Source organism: Chiloscyllium plagiosum, chromosome 17 (assembly GCF_004010195.1).
Source record: "Chiloscyllium plagiosum isolate BGI_BamShark_2017 chromosome 17, ASM401019v2, whole genome shotgun sequence".
In the NCBI taxonomy this organism is placed as follows: Eukaryota; Metazoa; Chordata; class Chondrichthyes; order Orectolobiformes; family Hemiscylliidae; genus Chiloscyllium; species Chiloscyllium plagiosum.
In genome coordinates, this window is record NC_057726.1 from 65,411,481 (window position 1) to 65,427,524 (window position 16,044).

A 16,044-nucleotide genomic window follows, 5' to 3' on the forward strand; every position below is an offset into this window, starting at 1 on the left:
CCTCTTGTGTTCCATTTCACACCCCCAGGGTGAAATTGTGACACCCCGCCCCATTTAACACGTCCAGAAGTTTGAGAGTGGTGGGGGTGGGGGAAAAGAAAAAGAAGAGGGTATTTTCCGAGTCGGAGTCAGTTTCACCCCCACCCCTTCCTTCCTGTGTGTGCCGCAGAACTCCCTCCTTTCCCTCCCCAGGTCTCCTATTGAATGGGAGCTGCTGGCTTTGCGGAAACTCTTGTAAAACCCACTTGGAAAACGGGGTCACAGCGCCCTCCCCGCTCTACTGTTTTATATTCATTCAATGTGCAAAGATGGAGCCGGCGATGGATAAGGAATGCGGAGCTCTCGGCGGCCTCTTCCAAGCTGTCATTAATGACATGAAGGTAAGGTCGCAGTGCAATCTGATCCTGGGGGGGGGTTCAGTTATTTTCCAGAGGGTTTGTGTTTGCTGCTGTTAAGGGTCTGCTCGGCTTCGAATTGTAACATTCGCCACATTAACAACAGATTCACTCTGAAAGCGATCACCGCTTTCATTGAAGCTGTCACCCAGTCAGAACTGCTGGGGTGAGCGTCAATTGTGAATGGGGGGGGGGGTGGGGGTGGTGGTGGTGAGTGGAGGGAGAACAGAGGGGGTGATAAAAGAGTAAAACCGCCCGGAGGTTAATGGTAAAGGAGCCGGGTCTTACATTGCAACACACACAGACTCCATTCCCCATTGTAATATCCACTGATGTATGATTTGGGGGGTGGGGGCATCATTCCTGGGAAAGAGGGGTGATTACATTGTGTCGTGTGAAGGTTCCTTGTGGACAATGTGTGTGGTTACTGTGTTTGGGAGCTGAGGTGTTTCATTGGGAATGGTTAAAGCAGGAAAGGAAACGAGACAGAATTGAACCCAGTGGAGGTGCCTGTTAGTTTGTCCTTTGTGTGTCTGTGTGTGTGTGTCTGTGTGTGTATACACACAGGGAAGGGCGAGGGAATGTGAGGCCGGAGGGTTTTGAAAGCGCACACCTCAATTCTGAAACCCAGAGAGAGAGGTTTTAGCCATTTCAATTTGCTGTCAGTTCTTGTGAATGGAGACAGCGGACAGTAATCCCTCTGTATCTTGTTTGTGTGTGTTGTCAATCATTGGAAGTTGACTCGTACTATTGACTTGAGGGTTTATGAACGCGATCACGGTTCGATTAATCGATTTAGTGTGGTCGAGCAGAAAAGCATCAGTAATTTAAGGATAGAATGCTGTTGGGAGGTAAATGTGGTGCCAAAAAAACACCCCCGCCGGTGGGGAGGGGGGTGGGAACAGAAAATAAACTTGTTAAGAAAGCACCGGCAAAAGTGACAGATATTTCACTTAAAAAAAACAAATCCCGCTACCGGCTATGGTCTGTGAGGCGGAGTAAAACATTGCTCTCCCCTAACACATACCATAAATTTGATGAAATTAACGGCATCGGGCCCTCCTCAGAATTTCAACTCCACTTAATCTTCCAGGTGTGTTAAGAATATATTATTTTTTCTTTTTTTAAAAAAACTCTCAATCAGACACTAAATGGTGTTTCGATTTGTAGCAAAATATGGTGAAACATTAATGTTTCCTTTCTGAGGGAGTGAATCTTGCTAAATACTTAATGGTTACCTCTGCTTTCTGATTGCAGTTTTCCCAAAAGGGTTACATCCTGTGGAACACTGACGCTGATTTTATATTCTGTAGTGTCAGTGTTTACCTGTGATGTGATGTGATTAAACCCCTATTACCAGTAACATCAATAACAAAGGAGGGCCACCACTTTCTCTGGTTTCACCCATTATGCCACTAATTTGGAAAAAAAAAATGCCTGGCAGGGGAACCCACACCATTTAAAATGATCTTGGCATTTATTCTCCAGCTCCAAGGCAACCATGCCCTATATTCCTGGCCAAGTAGCCTCTCAGGACCGATGACGGGTTTGTGGAATTAACAACAGAAAAAATGCTTTCAGCCTGGGTCTAGGGGGAGGTGGTTTGTTGCCAAGTGACAATTTTTATGTTCAGCCTTACCGTGCAATGTTTTGAGAGCATGCTGCACTTAGAGAATTGTCGTGTACTATCACTGAGATTTCAATACTGGATGCTGATTGTTTTGTGGTATTTATGTAACATGCTCCTGAATTTAAATATTGTGCCCTCACAGTCTGTATAGATTGTTATGAAGCTGCAGTATTGCTGGGTATAGTTGTCTCTGTACAAAAACTGGGACGCAGTATTGATGGTTGCAGGTCTATCACTGTACAGCATCAGGGTAATTTACTGATCTGTTTTTATTTAAAACTGGATTGCACTACTGCTGGGCAAATTGCTGCAGTACATCGGGATGCTCTATTCATGAACGTCAGCTTCACATTGTATTGCATTTATGTAGGTACAAGTCTGCCTGTACAAGTATTTTAATAAAAGCAAAGTACAGTGGATGCTAGAGACTTGAAATAAACTAAAGCGTGAAAGAAATACTGTAGGTCTGGCAGCCTCTGTAGAGAGGAACCCAGAGTCAACATTTCAAGTCCAATATGGTTCTTATTTGGAACTGTGGAAGAGTCGAACTGGACTTGAAGTGTTAACCATGTTTCTCTCCACAGGTACCACCAGACCTGCTGAGTTTGCCTTCTCCACTTCTTCTGTTTTTGAAAATACTTTAATGATTTTTAGAGATCCATAATTGTGTAACACTGAAAATATTGCAAGGTACAATACATTGGGTGCATGTTTTGACAATGGGATTAATTTGAAGCAATCATGATTTAAGTCAGATAGGAAGTACAAGATTAAAGTTTCTTTGAAGTGAAATATGATCTTTGATCTAATTGATACTAATAAGTATAATTTCAACCTTTTGTCCAACATTAATTACCCAATTTCTCAACTAGTTTGGGGCAAATATTGCAAAGATCAAAGTGGCAGTTGTGAACTCAAAGACAATTTATCTGTACTTTTTTTTAAAAGAAGGTTTTGCCAATAATTGTCGTTAAGGTTGTTTGCATTTTTAAAAAAATTCATGAAAGTCTGCCATTGTAATTTGAGTTTTTTTGAGGTTGCGCCACTTGGTTATTGCAAGTCCTCCCTCCCCCAAGATCCCTACCACTGAAGATGACAAGAATGATCTCATGGGAACATCATCACCTTCTCTTCCCCTGCAAGTTAGAGACCATTCTGAATTGGAAGTAGATTTCTGTTTCTTCATTTTTGTGTCAAAATCATTTAATCCCCTTCCTAATCCCCCACTATCAACAGCCTTGTGGTTACCATTGACCAAAAACTCAACTGGATTCATCATATAAATACAGTGGCTACAGGAGCAAGTCAGAGATTAATCATGCTGTGTTGAGTAACTCAGCTCCTGACTCCCCAAAGTCTGTCTACCACCTACAAGGCACAAATCAGGAGTTTGATAGAATACTCCCCTCTTGCGTGGATGGGTGAAGTTCCAACAACACTCAAGAAGCTTGACACCACCCAGGACAAAGCAGCCCCCTTGATTGTCACTACATCTACAGGCATCCACTCCTTCCACCACCAATGCGCAGTAGCAACTGTGTGCAAGATGCACTGCAGAAAGTTACCAAAGATCCGTAGACAGCACCTTTCAAACACAAAACCACTTCCATCTTGAAGGACAAGGGCAGCAGTTACGTGGGAACACTACCACCTCTAAGTTTACCTACAAACCATGCATCAACCTGACTTGAAAAATATATTGCTGTTTCTTCTTCGTCACTGGGTCAAAACCCTGCAATTCCCTCCGAGGGTATTGTGGGTCAACGTACAGCACATGGACTGCAGCAGTTCAGGAAGACGTCCCAATACTTCTCAGGAGTAACTTGGAATTAATGCGTTTGTTCAAAAAAAGATTTGACTGTTATTTGATAGCTAAAAGCTGGTTTGAAAAAAATAGTCATTTTTCCATATTTTTCTCAGGCTATGATTGTTACTGGCTAGACCAGTATTTGTTGCTAATCCCCAGTTGGGCTTCAGATGATAGTGATGAGCTGCTTCCCTCCACCATTTCAGTCCATGACCTGCCCTCATTGCCACAGCATGTCGCTGGTCCAGTTCAGTTTCTGCTCCATGGTAACTTCCAGGATATTGAAAGTGGGGGTGTTCAGCAATGAAAATGTAATTGAACATTGAGGGGCATCTGTTTATTATTTATCAATGTGCACATAGTCCTAGAGATTACAGACTGGTTTGAAGCTGTACAGTTTACAGCTCCGGAGAAGGAGAACGGTGGTTGATAGCTGCCTCTTTCAGTCTTGGAAAAGGATATGTGATTGAGAAAGGAACCATTGACCAGTCTGGATAAGACTGAGCAGGAGTTTATAGCTGTATCAGTTACAGCTGTGGGGATGCAGGAGAATGTTTTTCTTTCCCATTGTCCCAGAGAAGGATATCTGGGGGAATTCGGGAGACTGATTTCCATCGGAATTATTTTGGTCCTGTGAAGTTGGTGTTGTCAATATAATTATAGGCTTAACTTATTTTCCTGAATGTCACATGTAACTCTGAGCGAGGGTTAGCAGAAGTTTAACTGTCAGCTCAGTCTGGGACTTGATCTGATGATTGTTAGCTGTCTGCTGAATAATTGCAAAGAAAATTCAGCATTTTAACAAGTTGAGCGCCAAAGTGTCATTTTGTGAAGTTCTTTCCATCCCCAGTTCTCACGTATTCCTCCTCTTTCTGAGTTAGTTGTCTCTCAGTCGCACCCTCCATAAACCCCAGCATTCTCACAACTCTGTGAATGTTATCACACAACTCATAGAATCACAGAGATGTACAGCACTGAAACAGACCCTTCGGTCCAACTCGTCCATGCCGACCAGATATCCCAACCCAATCTAGTCCCACCTGCCAGCACCCAGCCCATATCCCTCCAAACCCTTCCTATTCATATACCCATCCAAATGCCTCTTAAATGTTGTAATTGTACCAGCCTCCACCACTTCCTCGGGCAGCCCATTCCACACACGCACCACACTCTGCGTGGAAAAAATGCCCCTTTTATATCTATCCTCTCTTTTATATCTATCCTCTCACCCTAAACCTATGCCCTCTTGTTCTGGACTCCCCCACCCCCAGGGAAAAGGTATTTCTATTTACTCGATTCATGCTCCTCAAGATTTTATAAACCTCTACAATGTCACCCCTCAGCCTCCGACGCTTCTGTGAATATTATCCTACCCATGTGACTCACTCTTCACCTTCACTTTGCCAAACTACGCTCGTTCCTAGATGACCAATGTCTTCCATTTGAAATTGTTTAAGTCTCTTTCTGATTTGGCCCTCCCGATCAACCCAGAGTATCTCCCCCCATCCTCCCAGACTGCTAACTAGCATTGACTGATGTTGATGGCAGCAGCACCAATCTCTGCTTCGCTCCTTTAAATAATTGTCTAATCCTGATTTAAGGAACTCCATTCTTCTGTATTTATAGCACTGTAGGTATTGAGTTCTCCATCCTCAACCTCTGCACTTCACACTATTTCCTTGCATTTCTTGTTCTCGTGCCTATCCAGTTTGCCTCTTTACATGCATATGACTATAAATCTCTGGAAGTGTTAACATTGACTGTAGCTGGGATTGTATTAATATTTATCCCACAAGTGCATCTTGTTGGGATTTTTGATTGGGCTCACACTGGGACCACTACCCTAAATTTTTTGAAATAGCACGATAAATTCCGCATTCCCAACTGAGCTCCGATTTTGAATGTTTCCTGCAAGCAGTGCCCACTCCCTCAGTGCTGCAGACTGGCATCACTGCAGATCAGTGCTCCAAGTCTGAATTGCAGAATGCCTACTGTGCAGAAACAGGCCATTCGACCTATTGAGTCCACACTGAGCCTCTGAGGAGCTTCCCATCCTATCCCTGTAATCCCAAATCATATCATGGTTAACCCACCTAGCCTACACTTCCCAAGGGGACAATTTTAGCATGGCCAATCCACCTAACCCACACATCTTTGGACACCACCCTACAAGAGGGTGCTAGAATGCAATTCTAAGTTTTGTGCTCCCAGCCTGGCACAGCACTCCAACGTGGTACTGAGGGAATGCTGTACTGGCAGAGAAATAGTGCATTGTTGTGATCATTCCAATCTCTCCTGATTGGGAACTCTCAGGGAATAGCAGCAGGGGGGGTTGTGGGCTGAGATCTGGAGCCCCTGGGATGTTCATCTGTTAATTTGAAAGTCTGGAATATCATGGATCAGGAGTCTATGATTCCTCGCCCTTGTTCCTGTCATGTGCAACATTGCAGGCCGCTGACTTGCGATCAGGAAATCAGCTACGTTTGTGCCACCCAGAGAGAGAGAGAGAGATCAGAATTAACGTTTGAGAGTTTGACAACTGATTGAATTGAAACAGTCCAGTTTCTGTGTGCCACATGGTGCAGAACATTTGGTCACTGCACAGACAGGAGCTTTTATAATCTTTGCAGTGACAACGTCTAGTTTCTTCAATGCTGAGCCTGTTGAAAATATGTATTTGGGAAAAAAAAAGAGCAATCCTGACAGTTGTGTAGATTCTGTATGATAACAAACAGTAAATCCAATAATGGGCGTGCAGAGCAATAATTTAATCACTCCGTGCTCCTGAGCTTTGCTGTCGGATTTTATGACACTGTTGAGTTTTGTATTGAATTATGGCCCTGCCAATTCTTTGGCAGCATCGATTGTTTGAGATTATTACCTCATTTCTTCAGAAGCTGAAATGTAATGTGGACCGGGATGAGATATTTCAAGAATTATTGCATAACATAATGGAGTAAAAATGCTTAATTTCTTTTGAGATAGACCTGATAATCTCAGATTATGAAACTATTATTTTTGAAAATAACTTCTCTGTTCAATGGAAATGTTTGGAATGGGTCACTGAGACCCAGAAGGTTTGTTTTCTGAACTGTCAATATAATTTTCAACCAAAATTGGTCAGATATGCAAAAGCTATTGTGAAAATGCTGTAGCTTTCAGGGGTTATTTTGTCCTGGTTTATTTTAAGAGAGGCTTTATAACAGAGGTGCTGAGCTGGCTAGTGAAGATCCATAAAGTAAATAGCTTGGGAGGCCTTGGGGTGATTTTAAAAGATACAACAATAGAAACAGCCTGGATGGGTGTGGCCAGCTTTCTCAGACCAGGATTTCTAGTTTTCAGTTTTTTTAGCTTTAAGAAATTGTTGGAATCACAACTGGGTTGGAAGCTACTGCTACTGTCTCCACTTGATATTTTTTCTGCTCTCTCTGCTGCTGGGTTGCATGTGAGAAAATGGGATTTCTGAATTTCCCTTTTTGCCAAGGCATGTGTTTAAGGAATGTTACTACATTAGAACAGTTAACTACTAATAGTTAGATTGAATCCTTACAGTTTGGAAACAGGCCCTTCGGCCCAACAAGTCCACACTGACCCTCCAAAGGCGGCACGGTGGCACAGTGGTTAGCACTGCTGCCTCACAGCGCCAGAGACCCGGGATCAATTCCCGCCTCAGGCGACTGACTGTGTGGAGTTTGCACATTCTCCCCGTGTCTGCGTGGGTTTCCTCCGGGGACTCCGGTTTCCTCCCACACTCCAAAAATGTGCAGATTAGGTGAACTGGCCACGCTAAATTGCCTGTAGTGTTAGGTGCAGGGGTAAATATAGGGGAATGGGTCTGGGTGGGTGCGCTTCGTCGGGTCAGTGTGGACTTGTTGGGCCGAAGGGCCTGTTTCCACACTGTAAAGTTATCTATCTAATCCATCTAGGTGCATTCCCCTACTACTCATGCATCTAACCTACACATCCCTGAACACTATGGGCAATTTAGCATGGCCAATCCTTGGAATGTGGGAGGAATCCGGAGCACCAGGAGGAAACCCACACAGACACTGGGAGAATGTGCAAACTCTACACAGAGAGTGGTCCAAGGCTGGAATCGAACCAGAGTCCTTGGCACCGTGAGGCAGCAATGCTAACCACTGAGCCACTGTGCTGTAGTAGTTACTGTATCTATAATTCGATTAACTTTTCCAATATAATTATTTTTAATTATTTGTTTTGTTATATTTTATTTGTAGTGTTTAAAAAACAATTGTGTTGTGTTTAACGTCGAGTAGTTTGACCAGTCGCATTGCATCTGGGAGCAGTAGTTCACATCTATCTTTTAAAATAAGAAAATGTTAGGGTCTGTGCTACCTTCTTAAAATATTTTGAGTGGGCCTGACCTTGACCATAACTAGCTCAGGACAAGTCAATCCACTTAATTGATGGTGTGTCAGTTGCCTCCAGCAGAAGTTCAAAAGCATCATGGGAGGACCATCATCTCCAGGCCCCTCACAATTCTGACTTGGAACTACATCGCTTTCCATTACTGTCATTGGGTCAAAGTCAGGGAACTCGCATCCTAACAGCACTGCGGTTGTACCTAGACCATGTGGACGACAGTGGTTCATGTTGGTGGATCAGCATCACCTCTGCCCCCAGAGCATTTTGGGAATAAATACTGGGCCAGCCAGCAAAGTCCACATTTTGAGAATTAATGCTATGAAACTGTAACTGAACCCAAACTACAATTGTCCATAGCACCTCTGGCTTTGGGAGGAGAAAATTGTCCAGGTTCCAACTTGCAAGTGGATGTGTAGAGATGTAGTTGGCTTTGGCTATGATTCTACTGTTAGTGGAATGATTTCCTCCATTTCCACACTCTTCTCCAGTCCTTCCATGGGCTATAGACCTCAATTGCTTTGCATGCAAAGGATCGATCAGCTCCGAGTGTTGGTCGTTGTGGGGAACATGATGACAATCTGGTGAACCAGGGAGACCTCTGGTTTTTGTTTGAGTTCATTGAGTACCACAGTCTAGATGGGTTAGCTGAGGGGAATGGAGAGAGTTGAATCCATACCTGTTGCCCTATCACATTGCACAGCACACTACATGAGACACGCTCGATGATCAGACCTACATCACCCTTTTTAGTCATTTTTATTCTCAAATGCCTGCTCTCCTGACTTCCATCAGGGAGATTTACTGTCTGTTCCAATGGATGGCAGCTACAGCAATGCAGCATTCCCTTAGGAATCTAGTATATTGTCAACGCTCGAGACTTGCATCAGAATTAGGAACAGGAGTGGGCAATTCAGCCCTTCAAGCCAGCTCTGCCATTTAACATGATCACGGCTGATCCTATCCTGGACTCAACTCTACTTTCCTGCCTGCTCCCCATAGCCCTTTATCCTGCTTTTCTGGGTTGATGCTACAGTCACCTTTGCACAGCAGTTTGTTACTAAATTAGTAATCCAGAGACCTGGCATAATGATTTGGAGATGGGAGTTCAAATCCCACAATTGAATTGAAGCTGAGCAAGTGGAAGAGGTAGAGTTTTGAGAGCATTTTGGTAGCAGTGATCAAAATTCAGTTAGTTTTAGGGGAATTAAGGAAAAGAACGAGAGAGAAAAAAAGATGTGTAAAAGTTTTAATTGGGAGGGACAGAGATCGTTTGTTTGGGAGAAGAAAGACAATTTTACCCATCTGTGCTGCGATTTGGCAAGAGTGGACTTGACAGTAAATCAGTGTCAGTAAAAGTGGGAATCATTCAAGGAGAAAGAAAGAGTTAAACAAATACGTACCCAGAAAGAAAAAAATGACGACAGGAAAAGAAAATGTCAAAAGGAGTAACCAAAGTAAGTCGAGGCAAAAAGAGTTTTGGTCAGATTTCAGGGAGAAAGTGAGGTCTGCAGATGCTGGAGATCAAAGTTGAAACTTTATTGCTGGAACAGCACAGCAGGTCAGGCAGCATCCAGGGAACAGGAGATTCGACGTTTCGGGCACAGGCCCTTCTTCAGGAATGAGCAGAACAGAAACAGAATCCCCAAGTGGAAAATGAAGTGTTGTTCTTTGAACTTGCGTTAAGGAACACTGCAACAGATCTGGGACAGAAATGTTGGTGTAGGAACACAGTGGTGTGTTGAAGTGGAGGCAGTGGGAAACTCTGGGTCATGTTTTACAGACAGAGTGTAGGTGTTCAGCAAAGCGGTCATCAAATCTGTGTTTCATCTCCCCCGATATACAGGAGACCACATTCTGAGCAGTGAATGAAATAAATGAGTTGAGAGAAGTGCAGGTAAGCTGCTGCTTCACCTGGAAGGTGTGCCTGAGGCCTTGGATACTGAGGTTGGAGGAAGTAAATCGGCAAGTAAGTCACCTTGTGCAAGACCAACCCCTTCCCACAAACGTCACTTCAATATATTACCACCTTTCCTGAGCTGTTAACAGTTCTGATGAAGAATCGCCAGACTCGAAATATTATCTTGCTTTCAAAGAACACAGAACATTACAGCACAGTCCAGGCTCTCTGACCCTCAATGTTGTGCTGACCTGTGAAACCAGCCTGAAGCTGAACTAACCTGCATTGTTGCATTATCATCCATATGTTTATCCAATGGCCATTTAAAAAGACATTAAAGTCGGTGAGTCTACTACAGTTGCAGGCAGGGAGTTTCACGCCATTACTACTCTCTGAGTAAAGAAACTACCCCTCTGACATCTGTCCTATATCTATCACCGCTCAATTTAAAGCTATGTCCTCTCATGCTAGCCATCACTATCCGAGGAAAACGTCTCTCTCTGCTAACACTATCTAATCCTCTGATCATCTTTCACATCTCTATTAAGTCACCTCTCAACCTCTTCCTTCTAACGAAAACAGCCTCAGGTCACTCAGTCTTTCCTCAGAAGACCTTCCTTCCATACCAGACAATATCCTCATAAATCTCCTCTGCATCTTTTCCAAAACTTACACATCCTTCCTATAATTGAGGTTGGGGTGGAAGGTGTTAGTGTAGTGGATGAACTGTTCAACCTCCTCGTGGGAGCACGAGGTAGCGCCGATACAGTCATCAATGTAGCGAAGGAAAAGATGGGGGGTGGGGCCAGTGTAGTTGCGGAAGATGGATTGTTCCACATACCCTACGAAGAGGTAGATTGGTCAGATTTCAACCTCTGTTAAAGTAAAAGGATTATGCAAAGAGAGGCTATGAAACTAAGAGGTGAATAAGTGAAATCATAGAATCCCTACAGTGTGGAAGCAGGCCATTTTAATCTTGTTTTTTTTTAGGATAAATGCAAGAATGTCAAATTTCCAACAAATGAGGTGCTGATCGCATAAGATTGCACTTTTATGACTGATGTCAGGTGAATAATGTAGCCAAGAATGAAGCTGAATAAAGCGGGTTCAGAGATAAATTAAGAAAATGAGTTGTGCAGAGTGTGACTGAACAGGAATCCGTAAGGTGTAAATTAGTGCTAAAAGCAGGAATGGGGTCAGTTTAGGATAAAGAGGGGATTTAGTGGATGGAATTAGGGAATATGACTGAGGTATTTAAATTAATATTTTGCATCCATCTTTACCAAGAAAGATGATGCTGTGCCAGTACTGGTAAAATGGGAGGTAATTCAGACATTTGAAGGATTTAAAACTGTTGAGGAGGAGATGTTGGGTAGGTTTAAAGGTTGAAAACACAACAGGACCAAATGAAATGCATCCAACGATACAAAGGGAAGCGAAAGGTTGCAGAAGTCCAGCCACAGTTTTCAGAACCTCCTCAGACTTGGGAGAAACAGAGAACTGCAAATGATACATCCTTGTTCAAAACAAGCATGCAAAGATAAGACGAGTAGCTACAGGCCAATTAGTTTAACCTCAATGGTAGGAAGCTTCGAAAAACAATAATTCTTGGCAAAGTTATTACCAATTAGGGCAAAGGTAGGTTTGTGAAGCAAATTTGAGGGGAAATCTTGTTTAATTTGCTGGAGTTATTTGGTAAGGGAACAGAGAGAGTTGACATGTATGTGGAGAAAGTAAGGTCTGCAGATGCTGGAGATCAGAGATGGAAATGTGTTGCTGGAAAAGCGCAGCAGGTCAGGCAGCATCTAGGGAACAGGAGAATCGACGTTTCGGGCATTCCTGAAGAAGGGCTAATGCCCGAAACGTCGATTGACATGTATGTGGTCTTCCAAAAGACATTTGGTAGAGCAACACTCTTGAATAAAAGTACAGCTCATGGGGGGAGGGAGAAAGGAGCACTGGCAAAATGTAGATTAAATTGGCTGACCGACCGGAAACGGTAGCGGTGAATGTTATGTTTTGGACTGTGAAAAGGTTTGTAGCATATTTGTTAGCATTTGGTGTTCCAAACCCTCATCTTTCTGATCAAGTAATGACTTGGACCTTGGCACAATTCCAAAATTTGCAGATGATACTAAACACAGGTGCTGTGAACTGATTTAAAAAGGTTGGTGGAATGGATAGACAAGTGGCAGATGAATCACTTCATATTTCCCTGCATTAAACCTTATGTTGGTAAAAGGAACGTGGAGGGGCAAAATATAATAAAGATTACAAAGCTGAAGTGTATAAAATGAGCATAAATAATGGCAGGTGGCAGGAAAGTTTGAGACACAGGTTAATAAAGCAGCTTAGGCTTCATTAATGAATACATAGAGTACAAAAGGAAGTAAGCTGAATTTGTGTGCAACACTTGCTTAGCCTCACTGGAGTATTGTGTGCAGTTCTGGGTACCACACATTGAAAGAATACAAGGGTGTTAGTGTGTGTGCGCAGAAAAAGATTCCTGAGAATAGTTTCAGGGATGAGGAACTGCATTTACGTAGACAGATTGGGGATGCTGCTACTGCTCTCCTTTTGAGGGGAAAAGATTGTGAAGAGATTTGATAGAGGAATTCAAACCCCTGAGTGGTCTGGACAAATTAGATGGGGAGAAATTGTTCTCATCGGCAGAAGATGGAGAACCAGAGTATGCTGATTGAAGGGAGGAACGTTTTCATGCAGCGAGTGGTCAGGATCTACATATGCCTGGCTTGATAGATCTTGAATGTTAAATAGAAAGTAGGTAAGTCTGCCTTCTGGTTATTTAAATTGTAGATCCATACTAGGCTAAACTTATTCCGACGACCAGCCACAATCTTTATGATCCAAGGCTTCAGCACAAATCCTTTTAAAAAGGAGTTACTGGTACTTACTACCAGACTGCTACTATGATGTATTTAGCCATGATAGCCGATGATCATCTTGCATTAGCTCTTAATACAGATGAGACCTGGATTATATTGTACTGAAGGATCCTATGAGGTTTCATTGCAGAGTCTTGTATTTACGTGTGTGTGTGTGTCTATGCGCGAACATACACTTGCAAGTCTGGGCTCAATCCAACAATTCAGATGTACTGTAGCAAGCCTTCCTCAGCATGTCATGTTGCAAGAGGACTCAGTAAGATGGAAACTGATACCTTTTTATACCATGGTTTGCCATCGCGAGCATTAACAGTATATCAGACATCTGCAAGACCTTAATGCAACAGTACACAACAATGATTTATCTTAATGTACATGATTAAGAAGTTTGCAGATGGTACAAAAATTATGTGCACTTTTGAGTATGAGGAATAAAGCTGTTTGTGGGGAATTTGCTGGGAAAATTGCCTGTGGTTATGCCTACTTGCAGCAGTGACAACTCCTGTACAGTCAAAGTGGTCACAGAGTCATGCAGCACAGAAACAGACCCTTTTATCCAATCAGTCCATAATCCCAAACTACACTGCCTGTGCTTGGCCCAGGTCCCTCCACACGTTTCTTATTCATGTACATATCCAAATGTCTTTTAAACATTGTAATTATACCCGCATCCACCTCTTCCTCTGGAAGTTCATTCCACACACAAACCGTTCTGTTTTCAAAAAACAAGTGCATTATCTTTGAGGTTTTTTTGCTTTTTTGACTATTAAAGAACCATAATGAATCAAAATAAAAACCCAATACCACCGAAATGCAATAACTGTAAGCAATCTAGAAATAAGCTTGCAATCCCAAGAACAGCTGCAAGATCCATGCTACTCTCAGTACACCGTTTCTTTTTAAAAACCTTTTTATAAAGTGCTTTGGGACCGTCTGATGTCATTATGAATGTGAGTCTTTATTGTATACTTAAATCAATTCCCCAGTGTGGTGGTTGGTGTTTGATGCTGAAGAGTTTGTGTGTGGAGAGAGACTTCATTGTGTTAGCACCGATTTCCTGATTATGTGCTGGAGTTTTCGGCGAGTTTAACCTTCTGACTTTCCCTTGTAGATGCAAGTGAGACAAGTGAAAAGTCATAAGTTGGTAGTCTGGGGTTTTGGCAACTGATGTACAGCAGGATAAAGGATTTAGACTCAAAATTACCCACTTGTAAAGTGGAGGATAATGCTGGATTTTGAGTACATTGTTGACACAATTCAAATGACACCTATTGACTCTGTCACAAAGTAGAAGTTCAGTTCTCTTGTCTGTTTGTGTGCCATGTGGTGTGAAGGATTTTGCTTTATTTTACATTAATTTTTAGCAGAACATGAGCTATTTTAACCAACCTCTTTCCCCCTCCCACTCTGCCAATCTCCAGATCTTTTTGGTTTTCCCATTGGGACAAAATGGGAACTTTGAACAGGATGTGAGTTCCTTGCATTCCGCCGCCCCCCCCCCGGTGTTTTTGGCAGGAAGACTGAGAACACATTAGCCGTTTTCCCCAGATCCCAGAACAGGAAGTGAAATGTAAAATTCCATTCAGTTTCAGTGGAGGGAATCCTGGGCACCCTGCACATTTGTTGGTAAATTCTGAATAAAAAGAGAACTGCATCCATGTACAGCCCTTCCAGATAGCCCATTAAGTGAGTTAAGTCTTTCTGCAGTTATCAGTGTCATAGGAGATATGGTGGCCAATTATTCCGCAGCACAATCCCACAGAAGCAACGTGATAAATGAATCAATCCATTTTTGGTGGAGGAATGGATGTTGTCCAGCACAGCAAGGAACATTCCCATACACCTTCTCAAAAAAATGCCGTGGGATCATTTACATTTGTCTGAGAGAGCAAGTTTTAAATCTTATCCAATTGAGGCACCTCCAACACTGTCATAGTGTCAGCCCGCATTATGGATTGCATTCAGTGCAATGGGACCTGGAGTGTCTCATGTCTGCTAGACAATGGCTCCCACTGCCAACAACTCCAATATCTCCAATATTCCTTATGGTATAAGCCCAAACCTCAACGTGGACTAAGGTAGTCCGTGTAACCAGGGAGGATATTTAGACCCAATACAATGCAAGGGACATGAGACTCAACTTCCATATATCCCACAGTCAGGAGGACCTGGAGAAGATCAGGAACAACATGGGACAGAAATCATCAGCATCTCGCTCAAACTAGTGTTCCCAAAGCTGGAGAGAGTGTGCGCTCACACTTGGCTCAGAGTCACGAAGGACGAAGTGAGTGTGCGCTCACACTCTGCTCAGTGTCGTCGGCGATGGAGTGAGTGCGCTCACACTCGGCTCAATGTCATGGAGGACGGAGTGAGTGTGCGCTCACACTTGGCTCAGTGTCACGGAGGACGGAGTGAGTGTGCGCTCACGCTCTGCTCAGTGTCACGGGGGACGGAGTGAGTGTGCGCTCACACTTGGCTCAGTGTCACGGGGGACGGAGTGAGTGTGTGCTCACGCTCTGTTCAGTGTCACGGGGGACGGAGTGAGTGTGCACTCACACTCTGCTCAGTGTCACGGGGACGGAGTGAGTGTGCGCTCACACTTGGCTCAGTGTCACGGGGGACGGAGTGAATGTGCACTCACGCTCTGCTCAGTGTCACGGGGGACGGAGTGAGTGTGCGCTCACGCTCTGCTCAGTGTCACGGGGGATGGAGTGAGTGTGCGCTCACACTTGGCTCAGCGTTGTCGGGGATGGAGTGAGTGTGCACTCACACTTGGCTCAGTGTCGTCGGGGATGGAGTGAGTGTGCGCTCACACTCTGCTCAGTGTCACGGGGGACGGAGTGAGTGTGCGCTCACACTTGGCTCAGTGTCACGGAGGACGGAGTGAGTGTGCGCTCACGCTCTGCTCAGTGTCACGGGGGACGGAGTGAGTGTGCGCTCACGCTCTGCTCAGTGTCACGGAGGACGGAGTGAGAACTGCACACACTCTGCTCAGTGTCACTGCCATTTCACATCCTCGTGAG

At 43.8% G+C, this 16,044-nt stretch overlaps 1 protein-coding gene across 17 annotated transcripts in view; it reads left to right on the plus strand.

The window, feature by feature from the left end:
* The first annotated feature begins 6 nt into the window (after nt 1-6).
* LOC122558578 (protein MTSS 2-like) overlaps nt 7-16,044 on the plus strand; it is a 145,048-nt gene continuing 129,010 nt past the window's right edge. For all 17 annotated transcript variants that reach the window (XM_043707352.1, XM_043707337.1, XM_043707339.1 and 14 more), the window contains exon 1: nt 7-380. In XM_043707352.1, the coding sequence (XP_043563287.1) occupies nt 309-380 (72 nt within the window). In that variant the 5' untranslated portion in view covers nt 7-308. The remainder of the gene's footprint in view (nt 381-16,044) is intronic.